Source organism: Ictalurus punctatus, chromosome 19, assembly GCF_001660625.3.
Source record: "Ictalurus punctatus breed USDA103 chromosome 19, Coco_2.0, whole genome shotgun sequence".
In the NCBI taxonomy this organism is placed as follows: Eukaryota; Metazoa; Chordata; class Actinopteri; order Siluriformes; family Ictaluridae; genus Ictalurus; species Ictalurus punctatus.
The window spans coordinates 24,328,938-24,343,937 of NC_030434.2; the positions used below are offsets into that span (position 1 = coordinate 24,328,938).

General features: G+C 42.9%; 1 protein-coding gene across 6 annotated transcripts in view; it reads left to right on the forward strand.

The window, feature by feature from the left end:
• sox5 (SRY-box transcription factor 5) overlaps positions 1-15,000 on the forward strand; it is a 278,008-nt gene that overhangs the window by 162,500 nt on the left and 100,508 nt on the right. For all 6 annotated transcript variants that reach the window (XM_053688041.1, XM_053688042.1, XM_053688043.1 and 3 more), the window contains one exon: positions 13,799-13,982. In XM_053688041.1, the coding sequence (XP_053544016.1) occupies positions 13,799-13,982 (184 nt within the window). The remainder of the gene's footprint in view (positions 1-13,798; positions 13,983-15,000) is intronic.

Genomic DNA, 15,000 nt, shown 5'->3' on the forward strand with positions numbered 1-15,000 from the left:
GCGCATTTTTAGCACCGCGCTGCGCATTTTTATTGCATTAGCAAACGGCGCTGTTTTGCCAGATGCAACTAATCTTTTGTTCGCAGATAAACTCGGCGGGTTTTTATCCCTGAATTAGGAACACATTTGTATGACGGGTAAAAAAAAAAAAAAAAAAAAAAAAATGTGTTTTCAATAAATCATTCATCCAGCAATGAAGAGTGGAGGGGGAGTTAAAGATAGAGAGAGAGAGAGAGAGAGAGAGAGAGAGAGAGAGAGAGAGAGAGAGATAACAACAGCTATGAGGAATTAAAAATGGAAAGGATTACACAGAAAAGCAGAGGGTGAGGAGATAAAAGTGAGGATTACAATGACTTAGAGAGAGAGGACGCTGGATGCTTCAGTTCTGCTTTCGAGTAATGCACTCCATCAGTGGTGAAGGAGCAAGCGCAGGGTGTGTGTGTGTGTGTGTGTGTGTGTGCGCGTGTGTGTGTGTGTGTGTTTATGAAGTGTCGGTGTTTAGCAGGCGCGCGAGCGACAGCGCCGGGTTCCTCAGTGTGTTTAGCAGCAGCAGCGGCAGCAGCAGAGCGCGCGCGTGCGGCGTGTCAGTGCGTGTGAGAGTGTGTGCGAGAGTGTGCGCGCGCGTGTGAGCGCTCGTCCGCGCGTCTCTTCCGTCCCGATGGCTGCGTCTCTGTAAGTCCGCTTCAACTTCTGTTTCGAACCGGTGTCATGAACGGAATTTGATTTTCTTCATTTCATCTGCGTTCACAGCCGCGTTTCGGTCATTTCACGCGCGAGGAGAAGAAATAAATAAATGAATGAATGAATAAATAAATAAATAAATAAATAAATGCAGTATTAAAACGCCTAACACGGCAGCTATGATCGTTTACTCTGATTTGTTTATCTATTTATGTGTTGAGTAATAAGTTCATACCTAGCTTGGGTCTTGATTATAAGTTTCTCCGGAAGCGCCTGGAGAGGTGCTGACTTCTGTTGTTGAAATGTTTGTTTACATTTTTTTAAAAAAATTTTTAAATTAAGTCATTAGTAAGGACAAATTCTAAACAAGTACGATTTATTAATTTTTTTCTTATCATATTATTTATGAATTTATTTTTTATGATACGGGATGTAAATGCGATCGCCGGGTTAGGGAACACGTTGGAATTCTTAATAAAGCTTTCTCTCTTCTCTCTCTCTCTCTCTCTCTCTCTCTCTCTCTCTCTCTCTCTCTCTCTCTCTCTCTCTCTCTCTCTCTCAAATGCATTATTGATATTTATGTAAAAAAAAAATGTAAAAAAAGAGAGAGAGAGAAGAGAAGAAAAGAAAAAAGATTTCCAAGCTTTTTAATTTGAATCCCTTAATATTCCAGGATGTAAATCCTCGCACCGAGATTCATAATTCAGAGCAGTTAGTGAAGAGTAGGATTTATAATGAATAAGAAAAATAATACCACAGGGAGAAGAAATTAGAATGTAACATGAGAATCATTTATTAGTGAATAATAATAATAATAATAATAATAATAATAATAACAACAACAACAATAACATCTATTACTGTTATTATTATTATTGTTGTTGTTATTATTATTATTATTATTGTTGTTGTTATTATTATTATTATTATTGGTGTTGTTATTATTATTATTGTTATTATTGTTGTTGTTGTTGTTGTTGTTGTTGTTATAGCTTCAGAAGATTCGAAGGTTTTTTTCCTCTAAGGAAAACAGACAGGACATTTCATGACCAAACTGTCACATTCCTCAGAGACAGTGAGAGACTTTACACCGCTCCATTTGTCACCTCTTTCCCTTTTCTCTCTCCTCCTTTCCAGCCTCTTCAGGAATGTCTGTTGGTTAAGCGCTGAGCCTCGTAGCGAAGTTGTGTAATGGAATCGGCGGCTGGTCGTTGTGATGTTCTTATGAGATTATTGCGATTCTGACACACAGGAGCGTAACTTCCTCTGTGATGAAGTGCGGTGGTGCGATGTTAACTCTGCTGTGTGTGTGTGTGTGTGTGTGTGTGTGTGTGTGTGTGTGTGTGTTGGGTTGTCTGATGGACTCTCTGGCTCTCTGTCCTCTCTCGTCTCTTTATCCACTGTGGCCTATTGAGTGCAGACTGGCTCCTTTGTCTGGCCCATATTGTGCTTTCTCACAGAGCCTTGATAACCATGTCTCCATGCTGGGGATGAAGGGAAGGGAGGAGGGCGGGGTGGAGGGTGAACGAGGGAATGAAGAATACCAGAGGAGAATGTTAAAAGCTTCTCTCTTCTCTCCCTACACCTCCTCCTCCTCCTCCTCCTCCTCCACTCTGAAACCTCCCTCTGGCAGTCAGCTGACCCCGGAGTCCACCGACGGCAGGGAGAGGGATCCGATCGAGTCCTGGAGTTTGGCCTTCGGTCTGTCGGTCCGTACACACACAGGCGAGGGTATGGGGGTTAATGAGCCAGAAGTCATATGACAGGAGGTCAGAGGTCGTGGGTCAGATGTCAGAAGTCAGAGATGAGCATTGCATCACTGGTAGAGCAATAAAAATCAGTGGCTGTTCGGGTAAATGGTTTGTGTCACTCTTGGGAAAGAGACAGGAGTGTTCGTGCGTGCGCGCACGCGCGCGCGTGTGTGTGTGTGTGTGTGTGTGTGTGTGTAGCCTATATGGTACGTCCTCTCCGGCCTGCACAATAGAGTCTCTGTACACTCAGGTACTTCAGGAAAGGGTGGATTGAATCGAAGCGTGTGTGTGTGTGTGTGTGTGTGTGTGTGTGTGTGTTTTACAGCTGAACAGTGTGCGCGCTTGTTTAACCATACACAGCTTTCTATTATTTCAAATCGACTTTAAGTGCTACTAAACATTACGGTCCACCCCTTTAAACTTCAGGCGTATTATTCAGTTCCTCGTCGTAAAGCGTAAAAAGCGTCCAACGGCTACTCTAAAGCATTCTTTAAAACAAAACAAACAAAAACAAACACAAACAAACCTCCGTGAGATTTCGATCCTCACCGTTACCGGTAATGGCTTCGCCTCCAGGTCGATCGTAAAACCGCGTTGTTTATCAACTGCTCCGAATCGTCCGGAAGGAAGTACGGCGAGACGCACGGGGACGCGACCTGGCTACGAGTTTAACTCCTCAGAGCGTGAGATCTTTCACGACGTGCGCCTAATCGTTACCGTTAATCGCTTCGACTCCAGGTCGATTATTCAGTTAAGCATCATACGATCAGTAACCACGCCGGACTGTTAGGACAGTCACTAACAGAAAAGGACGCCTCGTTAAACGCCTCGTCTCGAAGAACGCCATTTTCATCAGACGCACACGATCTGCGCCTTAATCGTCACTCTTAATCCCTTAAACGCTGGCTGTATTATCTAGTTATTCATCCTAACGTGTATTATTCAGTAAGTGCTCTAAAGATATATAAATATATATAAATATATACATATATATTATTAGTATTATTATTATTCCGTACAGTGAAATGAATAGAAACGCGACCTGGTGATGAGTCAACGAGTGTGACTGTGATCCTGCGTCGACGATCTGCCCCTCAGTCGTCACTCTTAATCCCTTAAACACTAGGTTTATTATCTAGTTATTCATCCTAACGTGTATCATTCAGTAAGTGCCGTGAATACAGATATATTTTAATTCCGTACAGGGAAGTGAATAGAAACGAGACCTGGTTATGAGTCCACGAGTGAGCTCGTGATCCTGCGTCGACGATCTGCTCGTAATCCCTTAAACTCCGGGTTTGTTCATTCGGTTATTTATACGAGAGCGTGTTTTTTTCCGTAGCTCTTATAAATATAAAAACTAATCTAACGTGTGTTTTGTTGTTGTTGTTGTTGTTTTGTTGTTTTTTTAATCACAGGAGTGAAAGGGATAGAAACGAGACCGGGTAACGAGGTTAGGAGACGAAGAGCGAGAGCGTGTTTGGATCAGACGACATGCACCTGTTCGTGTCGATGGCTTAAACGCCAGGTCTATTCGTTAATCGTTCATCCTAACGCGTGTTTATTTATTCAGCGAATTATTTTGCTCGAGAACGGTGGGATTAGTAACGAGAGATTTTTTTTTCCCCCCTTATACAAGAGTTTACAAGCCAAAGCAAGAGCTCCTCGATCCACGGAGACGATCCCATGCGTCTGATCGCCTTCCTACGGGTTTATCGTCCGCTTATTCATCCCGTCGTGGTATATCATCGATCGATTTTACTGATTTGACTTAACCACGGTGGAAGTAATAGAAACGGAGCGTACTCTAGGACGAGGTTCTGATCGACGACGCCGACGGTACGCTCCTAACGACGCTCCGGAACGCCAGGAACGTCAAAGCGGCGGCGTACTCCTGTCACCGAGTGACTCGGTCGCCCTGAAGGCATGCCGTCTGTGTGTGTGTGTGTGTGTGTGTGTGTGTCGGTTCGTTTAGTTTTTTTGTTGTTTTTTTTTTTGTGGTTGTTTTTTTTTTGTTGTTTTTTTTTTTTGCGCTTAATATAAAAAAATTAAAAAGGGGAAGTTCTTTTTTTTTTTTCTTTTCTTTTCTTTTTCCGGCCGGAGATCCGTGCCGTGTGCCCGTCTTGTGTGCGTAGCGGACGCGTGGAAACCCTCGGACGCAAAATGTCGGGGAAAGTCACGGCCGTGTGAGTCAGCGCGCGACGGGCGGTTAATAAATAAATAAATAAATAGATAGATAGATAGATAAATAAAGAAAGGGACGATCAGACGAGAGGGGAAAACGACAGGAAGCCATGCAGACGGCTGATGCGATGACTAAAAGACGCTGGCAAACGTGCGCATGTGTGTAAGCTGTAGGCACTGTGAGCTGGCCGGTGCCTTCTGTTCTGCCCAAAAGCAAACACACAAACACACACACACACACACACACACACACATAGCTCTGTGTTAACCGTACACATAACCAAGTGTGTGTGACTTCACCTCCATGTCTAAATGCTAATGGATGACAGTGACATTAGACTCTTGGCTTTTGTGGAAAAGGCTGGACAGGAAACCGGGGTGGCCCCCACAACCTGGGGCGAAACACAGAGGCTGCTTTGTGTTACGGCTCCGCAAGCGCGCGCGCGTGCGTGCCTGTGTGTGTGTGTGTGTGAGCTTTCATGCCCGTCATACAGTATATATGTCTTTGGAAAAACGTGTACGAGTCTGATTAGTGCGGAATGCGTTCGATCGGCACTGACGTGCGAGTCCGATACGTTTTTGAACGCTTCCGTGAGGATGGGCTACTAGTGGGTTAGTGCCACGGAGTCCTGTTCATCACCTGAAGACGTACAGAAGACACTTTTGTTCATCCCTACAAGAAGGAAAGAAAGAGAGAGAGAGAGAGAGAGAGAGAGAGAGAGAGAACAGGGACTATAAATATCCATGAAGCAGAAGGATTCCACAGAAAGAGAGACGCAGAGAAATAACTCCCAGTTCCACATAAACAGGCGATTGTCCTAAATAAAGAGTCATCTTGGAGCTATCAGAGGGACAGAGAGAGAGAGAGAGAGAGAGAGAGAGAGAGAGAGAGAGAGAGGAGAGAGAGCAGTCCTTAAGGTCTAATGTGTATGTAAATGCTGAGGTATTGTCGCTGCGCCAGAGCTCTTGTTATCTACGAGAATATAAAAAGGCCTCATTGTTCGATACTTTAAACACGTTGTTGCTTTCCCACACACACACACACACACACACACACACACACACACACACACACACACAAGGGAACTGTCACATCCGGCTGACATCATCACCCGCTTGACTCGGTGAAGGAATTCGCCTCGGTACCATCCAAAAACACAGAACAAGGCTGAAACTGCGTCAAACGCTTTCCAAATAAATAAATAAATAAATAAATAAATAAATAAACAGACGAGCGAGGGACGATGGTGCGACAGTTCCGGAAAAGTCGTGTCGACAAACAAGAACGAGAGACATCGGTATATCTCCGTCTTCCGACTGTCGGTATTTACTTCTTTATGCATTCTGGCATTTATACACCGAGCAGTCGAGGGGTAGGGGTCTCGCTCAAGGGTGCGACAGTGCCGGGGTTCGACCTCCTGACCTTCTGATCAGTCACCCAGAGCGTTTAAGCACCGAGACACCACCGCCCCGGCACGTATACGTGGAAAAGTTTCCCGCGCTAACGTCAAGCCGTACCGTTTACCTTTTCGTAACTCGACGTACGAACCGTTGCGTTTTTTTTCCGTTCATCTTTACGTCTTATATCAGAGGAAAATCCTTACTTGACATTTGGGGTTTTTTTTACGTCACAACCTGTCAGCATATCGCCGTCTCATCGCTGGTCCTTGACAATTGTCCTTGTGCTACATTTTTTGAACCTCCGAACCTGATAGAAACGAAGGTTTGAAAGGAATGTTCACGATAACAATATGAACAATATCAATATATATATCTATATATATATATATATATATATATATATATATATATATATATATATATATATATGTATATGCAGTCCATGCAGGATGTTACCCGGATGAGGACGGGTTCCCTTCTGAGTCCGGTTCCTCTCAAGGTTTCTTCCTCGTATCATCTCCGGGAGTTTTTCCCTCACCACCGTCACCACCTTCTCGCTCAATACGGATAAATTCACACACTTAAAATCTCCATCCTGTCTTTATACGTTTCTGTAAAGCCGCTTTGAGACGACGTCCATCGTTAAACGCGCTATACGAATAAAATTGTATTGAATCGATTTTCTTGAGTTTTTTTTTTTTTTTTTTTTTTACGTGATTGTTGCGGCCACAGACGCTTTCGAAATCCGTGAGAGTTTTTTTTTTTTTTTTTTGCGCTTTTGTTTTTGCCCGGAGAAACGACTCGGACCGGCGAAATCGCGCTCGCAATCGTTCCGCACGGTCTCGTCCGTCGGTAAACGAGACCTTTTAGCCGCACTCGGACGTCACGTGACACGTCTCGGGCCCGCGGTCTGCGGAGCACGCCGCTCCGAATATGTCGCAGGGATCGCAAAATCCCGGAGGGCCTCTCCGTCGCGAATAAACGCTGTGCGAAAATTTTGGCACCCCGTGTTTTTTTTTTGTTTTGTTTTTTTTTCCCTTTCCTTTCCTTTTTTCGTTCTTTTTTTTTTCTTTTTAAATAGAATATTTTTATCACTTTTTTTTTTTTTTTTTTTCCCGTCGTCCGATTTCCGAACATTACTTTTACACTTCTACGTAAACTTTTACAGGTTAGATGTTTGCGCGGCGGTACAATGCAAAGCGACATACTGACATATTAACACACCGCTCTTTCAGACCAAAATCCTAACGTCCGGGACGACCTGCGGAAACACAGACAGGTACGAGAGTCTCCGGAAGAATCGTGGCGGGTTCTTGTGTCCTGCTTAAAGATCTCCAAAAGGGTCTTGTGTGCAAAAAGACTTCCATCTAGAACCCTGTATTAGTGATATATATATATATATATATATATATATATATATATATAATACTGACATTAAAGATATGAAAAGAACAAAAAGTGAGAAGTGTGAAGTCCTGAAGAATTTCTGTACCGCGTGTTGTTTGTGTAAATGTAAAGTATTTAAAGTGTGTGTGTGTGTGCGCGCGTGTGTTTCACTGATTAAACATGCATCGTGAGCCGTTTCAAGCTCAGCCACTCACATCCATGAAGAAAAGCCGTCGACATTAAAAAAGGGTTTCTGTGGACTGTTTAACCCGTTTCAGAATCACTTTGGAAAACTCGAACGTGCGTCCGACGTTCCCGAGTGGCCGTGATGCGCGTGTTTAACGTCTCCGGGTTGCCTTCCCGAGGAAACCGTACAGCGGTACTTTTAAACTCGTACTGTACGAGATACTCGTATCTGTTTTGGAGCTTGTAACGCGTCTACGTTTGTGTACGGTGTCGTGATTAGAACCCTGCGCTGCTACCACCCGGACCGATGGCGAGTAGATAAGCGTGTCTGTTTCCCTGTCAGTTTTTCCCTTTTTTAACGGGGGCTACGTGTGTCTGTGCGACTAGCGCGGCGAAGCATTTTTGCATAAGAAGGCAGAGAGACGAGAGGAGCGTGGCTTTAATGCCGGCTTAGCACACAGCCAGGGGGGACAGGCGGACAGGAGGGGGAAAGAGCCACACCGGCGGGGTGGCCATTAGCGGCTAGCGATTAGCCCAGCGAGTTAGCGGCTTAGCCTGGCATGCTAGCCTCCTGACCTGCCATTTAGTAGCAAATCCACACTGCGATCGACTTAATGTGGCGCCAATTACGCTCCTGGTTTACAGTCCATTACAGGACAGAACGTCTTCTAATACATTATACTAACACATAATATTTGAGTCGTAATTATTTTTACTCAAAAATGATTTGTAAAGGATTAACCCATATTTCACGGCTTTAAACCTCTTCGCGGACGAGCCGAAAATTCTTGAAAAGAAAACACTTTGTTGCTAAATTCTTCGAGTTTATTCGCTAGACTTTTAGCTGCGTAACTGTCTGCTACGTCCAGTACATCCACGTCGGCCTTAAGAAGGTGTGGTCACGGTGCAGGGTCAGCCAATCAGATTGCAGCCTTCAAGATCCTGAAGGTTCCAGCCAGAAAAGTACACACACGATATTAGGATCTCGTCTGTATCCGAGACTACTTTGTACTAGCGGTTACTAGCTAGCTGGCTAGCTAAGTTAGCTAATGTTACCATTCTAATGAATCAATCTCGGTTGTTATGGTAACACTGCTGAGAATACGATGATGTTAATCAAGACTCCGGAATCTGGAGACAAACACAAGCTAGTTTCCAGCTATGCTAGCTAATGTTAGCACTAAACCAATCTTGGTTGTTATGGTAACGTTATCCTTTGACAGTTTTTTGGCTGCTGAAAATACGATGAAGTAAAACAAGACTCTACTATAGAGTTTACTACAATCTGGAGACAAACACAAGTTAGTTTACAAGCTGGAAGTTTGCCAGCCAGATATGCTAGCTTGTTTTAGTGCTAAACAAACAGTCGTTGCTATGGCAACAATATATTTTGACAGGTTTTTGGTGTTTTTGTTTGTTTTGGTTTTTTTTGCTGCTGCTGTATGACTTACTGAGAATAAGATGGTGTAAAACTCAGTTGCTAAACTCTGGAGACAAACACAAGCTAGTTTCCTATGCTATCTAGGATTCGTGTTTTAAAAAAAAAAAACATCGGTTACTATGGTAACATTATATTTTGCCACGCGAAATAAATCGCTGCGAATGCAATGATGTAAATGTGATGAGGCTGATGAGATGACTGAAACCTGGTGATCAATAACAGCATGAGCTGGTTTCCTTGTGGTTTGTTAGCCAGCTAGCTATTATTAGCTAATTTCAGCGATACACAAATCCTAGTTGTTATGGTAACCCCGACAATATATTTCGTTTGTGTTTTAGTCAGTGTGGCACGACGCGCTAAGAACGCTACGAGACTTCGGTACTAAACCGTCGCGACAAACACGATGTAGTTTGCTAGTGCTAAGCTGTCAGGTAGCTAATGTCTGCTAACGTTAGCGCTAAACAAACGGTGGTCGTTGAGGTAACAGGAAGTATGACTCGGGTATTCAAAAAAAAAAAACGAGCTAGTTTGCTAGTTTTGCTAACGTTTGGGATGAAGAAATCTTGATAGTAAGGGTATCTTGAAGTAAGAATCGAAAATCTTGTGACAAATATATGCTAGTTCATCAGCAGGTAGCTTAGCGGCTAGCTAAATAACCGGCGTCGGTGACGGTAAGCTGTCTGAATGTGTAAAAACGTACAAAAGCACATATCATTTAACGTCACGCTCAGGCTGAAAAAAGTTTTGTGTTGCTTTGAATACGTGCGGTCGTTCATGGCAGGCCTTTGCTGTAAAAGTCGGCCGTTCGCTCGGATGACGTCACCGCTGACAAGCTTTCATTGTGTAGCTGTACGGCACGGTGCGCTCGGTTCAGCCGTACAGCGCGCCGTGTCCTGCGCGAGGTCAGACATAATCGTCTTCTCTGGAGGTTAAGCGCTGTGTTCCTGCTGGAAATTATCGACGACGGTCAAAGCATTCAACCTGGAGATAATGAGCGAGAGCCGGAACGGTGATGCCGTTTTAGCCAAGGCGGCGTGTGTATGAGTGTATGAGTGTATGTATATATATGTGTGTGTGTGTGTGTGTGTGTGTGTGCGTGTGTGTGTTTGGCAGGCCAGACATTATGACAGCCACAGAAGGATGGAGTAAAATTATGCTAATGGACGCTAATTATGACCTCGGAGACCAGCTTCACTGCCAATTTATCTACTTAATAAAGCCCCTTCTTTTTAATCCCAACATCACTGGATGCTCTAAATGCTTCGCGCGGCCTCTCCACGAGCGCAGGTCTGCCAACTTTCAATGAAATAGCGGCTATAACCTGCTCACCCGGCGCGCCGAATTGTATAGTAATTATACTTCAAAGGCATGGAGGAAAACACACGTTTTATTGCTCAAGAGGAACTGTGAAAGCCTCGTGTCAGTGGGGCCGGAGAGGAAGTGTGTGAGGGTATGTGTGTGTGTGTGTGAGCGCTTTACGGGGCCCGAGATCAAACCGGAGCTCCATCCAGAAGCTAATTCACCTGAACGAGGAGCTTTTTTTTTAAATATAAATAACACTGTGTGTTTGATGAGGACACTGGAGAAGTGTTTTTCCTCCTGGAGTGAAAGTGTGCGAGTGTTTGAGGGTGACTTGATGAGGCAGGGTTGAGGTGTGTGTGTGTACATGTGTGTACATGTGTGTACATGTGTGTGTGTGTGTGTGAGGCCAGAAACAAAAGGGCTCAGTGTGTAAGAATGAAAGCAGGCAGAATAAACAGATCCCGGTGGTGTTGCAGACAGGCCGTGTGCCGCTGCTGAGTTTATACAGCTGCAGCCACTGCTTTTACTGCCCCAGTGTGAACTAGCACAGCTACGGGACCTGCCCAGCCCCCCCCTCAACACACACACACACACACACACACACACACACATCACACACATCACACAAGATATGTTTCATTCACAAACGATTCTGTCTTTTTCGAACGAGTTACTAACGTGAACGAATCATTCTTACTGGTTTGTGCCGAGTCATTTATTTATTTGATTCACTTGCTGATTTGAATCAAAACCGACTAACTTTGGATTCCTTTTTTTTTTTTTTTTAACTTTTTTTTATTATTATTATTTTTAAAGAGTATCATGATTGAGATTTCTTTTTAAGACTTCATGATTCAGACTCACTCCTTTCATGTTCAGTGAGTCAGTTGAGCCTGTGAGAGAGTCACTGAGAGTCATTTGAGCTCATATGAATCGACCTTTCAGCATTTTTCTGCTTTCAATAGTAGTCTGTTGAGCCATGTACGATTATTATTATTATTATTATTATTATTAAAATCGTTAGTCTAAAACTAGGACAGCTATACGTAAATACGAAAACATATCCGAAACACTCCGCCGGGCGTGTCCTTATCTCAAGCTCACTTTGACGGCGCAAAATATTTCTGTTATACGTAGGTTTCATGGTTATCATCAGTCCCAGAGGGTAGATGGTGCGTCACCACGATCAGGCTGAATGAATCTGAACGAATCATTCGAACGAACAAATGACTCGTCACTGAAAACGACTCGCACACATTTCCACACGTGGTCTAAACACACTAACTACTTTTCCTACGCTAGAGATATCACGAGACGTTATAAAGTAATAAGCGAATGTTTTTTTTTTTTAACGTTAGAATATGTTAAAGCGTGTTAAAAATATGAAACGTGACGTGCATTTCTCCACTCAGTGGTGCACAGCCATATAGACACATGACTTCCTGTCACTTTTATAGCTCACGCCTAAAGGCTTTTCTGTTTCCTGTTTTTCATTCATATTTACTGAGTTCATCGGAATGGGAGCTCTGAAAAAGAAAGCCTCGATTCCCGATCGAACCTCTCTGATATTTTTTTATATCATTACTTATTTTGAAATAAATAAATAAAATGCGTGTTTTCGTTCGATTTGATTTTGCTTTAAACATTCACGATTTTTTTTCTTCTTCTTCTTCTAAGAAGACATTTTCACTGAAACCGCTCCGTATAGGACACGCTACATGAAAGGGAATATCTGAAAAAGCATAATAGGTGCACTTTAACAGCGCTGTGGTATATATTCCATTATACAGTATAGTGTACAGTCCCTTTTCAGCATTCCTGTGGATTTAACGATGTTGCCGCTTGCATCGTCGCTACGGTTTACGTTTCGGCCGTTTTTTTTCCGGTCCGATTTCCTCCTGATGAGGAATTTGACAGGATATGATATCGATATTGCAATCAATTACGGCGCTTGACCTAGACACGACCTGTCTGACCAATCAGATTCAAGAATTGAACACGGCTTTATATATTATTTATATTATAGTTACAGTATATTGTGCGGTTATATTGCTTTTCAATAGGTACATTTTGAATTATATTGTTGCCTGTAATGTCTTCCTAGGATTTCGCAGAGTTTTTGTTTTTTTTTGTGATCGTTGCGACCAAAAACGCTTGATTTAGCGGCGGGGGTTGTTTTTTTGTTGTTGTTGTTGTTCAAATTTGCGAAACGCGAAATTGTTTGTCGGTAAACAAGACCTTTTCGCTGTACTCGATGTGGCTTCGGCTGATGATGTCACGTGACTTTTGTGTGTTGCGTTTTTTTTTTTTGTTTGTTTTTTTGCGGCGATATTTGTCGAGCTAAACTCCGCAGTAAACGCCGAGGTGATTGACGGCCCTCGCATCCAGAAGAGGAATCCAGTTTTTTTTTATTCTCAGGATCATGGTAGCACTAGCCTCCAAGGCTGAAGAGTGTCTCTGAAAGCACTTAGGAGATGTTGTCAACCAGATGCAATCCCATTACTGCAGCATATCCATTTTCTCTCTCTCTCTCTCTCACACACACACACACACACACACACACACACACACACACACACACACACACACACACAGAGAGAGAATGTTCAGTCAATAGAAGCCTTTTTTTCCTCTCAAGGTATCACAAAAGTGTCTCGTCTCACAGTTTTCCCTTGTAATATCAGCAGATGTGTTCTATCAGCTCACACACACACACTTTCATCAGTAGCAGCACCACTGTCAGTAAATGTTCCTCCAAGGTCGATGCGTGTGCGTGTGTGTGTGTGTGTGTGAGTGAAGTTAAAACAACAGCAGAACTTGAAAACCGAAAAAAAAAACGGCTTCACTAACGCACGCTGGCTGCTCGTGAAATAAGCGTGACGCTTAAACACAGACATAACCAGGCAAATGTGTGTCTTGTAGCAACAAATTGTCGCTCAGATCGTACACGTGGCTCGGGGATTACTTGGACGTGACTCGTAATGATCTATTAGGCCCTTGAAGAACAATTTCTTTTTATAAGAGAGCAGCATGTCTGGGTTTTTTAATATAGAATAGCACAAATATTTATAGAACTTTTATTATTATTATTATTATTATTATTTGTAATTATATAAACATCACATGATGTTTAGAAGTATCCATGCATGAAAATAATGCAATCATAACATTTTATGATATCTGAGGTAGATTCGTAAGAATAGCGCTTGAATATTTGATGCTTGTATTTTTAAGAGCAGATTTAATACTATTGTTGAGTCAGTGCTTGGACCCCTTACGTTAGACTCATCAGAGGCCAAGCAAACTGCTTACGTATCCATGACGATGTCGACAATGATGATTTAGTGTGTCACATCTTTTTACCGTGTCTTTCCACCACGTCTCATACTCACGCTGTCTCTCTCTCTCTCTCTCTCTCTCTCTCTTCCTGTACGTCTCGTTTTTTTTTGTTGTTTTTTTTTTCCAGGATGTCTTCCAAGCGACCAGCCTCTCCATATGGGGGAACAGATGGAGAGGTAGTCATGGCGACGAGCAGACAGCGATTGGACGATGACGAGGTTGACGGACATGCTGTCATTCACCTGCCCCTGAGCTCGTACTGCAGCTCGCCGCGCGCCCCAGACAGCCCGCCCACACTACACGGCAGCACGGTAAGCCCCGCCTCCTTCCTCTTTAAACGCTTGGGAATCAGGGCATGTGTCAAACACACTGACTCCTCCCTCTACGCTGACTCCTCCACGGACTCCGCCCCCACACATGGACGTGTAACGTTTGACCTGTGCTAATAGATATATGGTTATATGTAATGATATCAGCATTTCATGATTAGAGACAGATCCACATAGAACACTTTTAAGAAGCTAAGAGAACCTGGTTAAAGAACCTTTTTTTCTAAAAAGGAAGCAAATTTCTATTACAAAACTATCAGAAGAGCTTATTATACATCCATTTTCTGTACCGCTTATCTTTACTGGGAACTTGGAACCTATCCCAGGGTGCATGGGGTAAACCCTGAACAGGGCACAATCACACAAACATTCGCACACTACAGACACTTTGGACACGCCAATCAGCCTACCATGCATGTCTTTGTACTGGGGGAGGAAACCGGAGTGCCCGGGGGAAACCCCCACAGCACGGGGAGAACATGCAAACTACACACACACACACACACACACACACACACACACACGGTGGGAATCGAACTCCCGCCCCTGAAGGTGTGAGGCGAACATGCTGACCACTAAGCCTCCGTACCCTAGAATAGTAGTAGTAGTAGTAGTAGTAGTAGGAGTAATAGTAATATTGGTAGTAATAGTAATAGTAATAGTAGTAATAGTTATAGTAGTAGTAATATTAATAGTAGTAATAATATTAGTAGTAATAGTAGTAGTAGTAATAATAGTAGTAGTAGTAGTAGTAATACTTATAGTAGTAGTAGTAATAGTAGTAGTAGTAGTAATAGTTATAGTAGTAGTAATATTAATAGTAGTAATAATATTAGTAGTAATAGTAGTAGTAGTAATAATAGTAGTAGTAGTAGTAGTAATAATGATAGTAGTAGTAGTAATAGTAATAGTAAAAGTAGTAGTAGTAGTAGTAGTAATACTTATAGTAGTAGTAGTAATAGTAGTAGTAGTAGTAATAGTAGTAGTAGTAGTAATACTT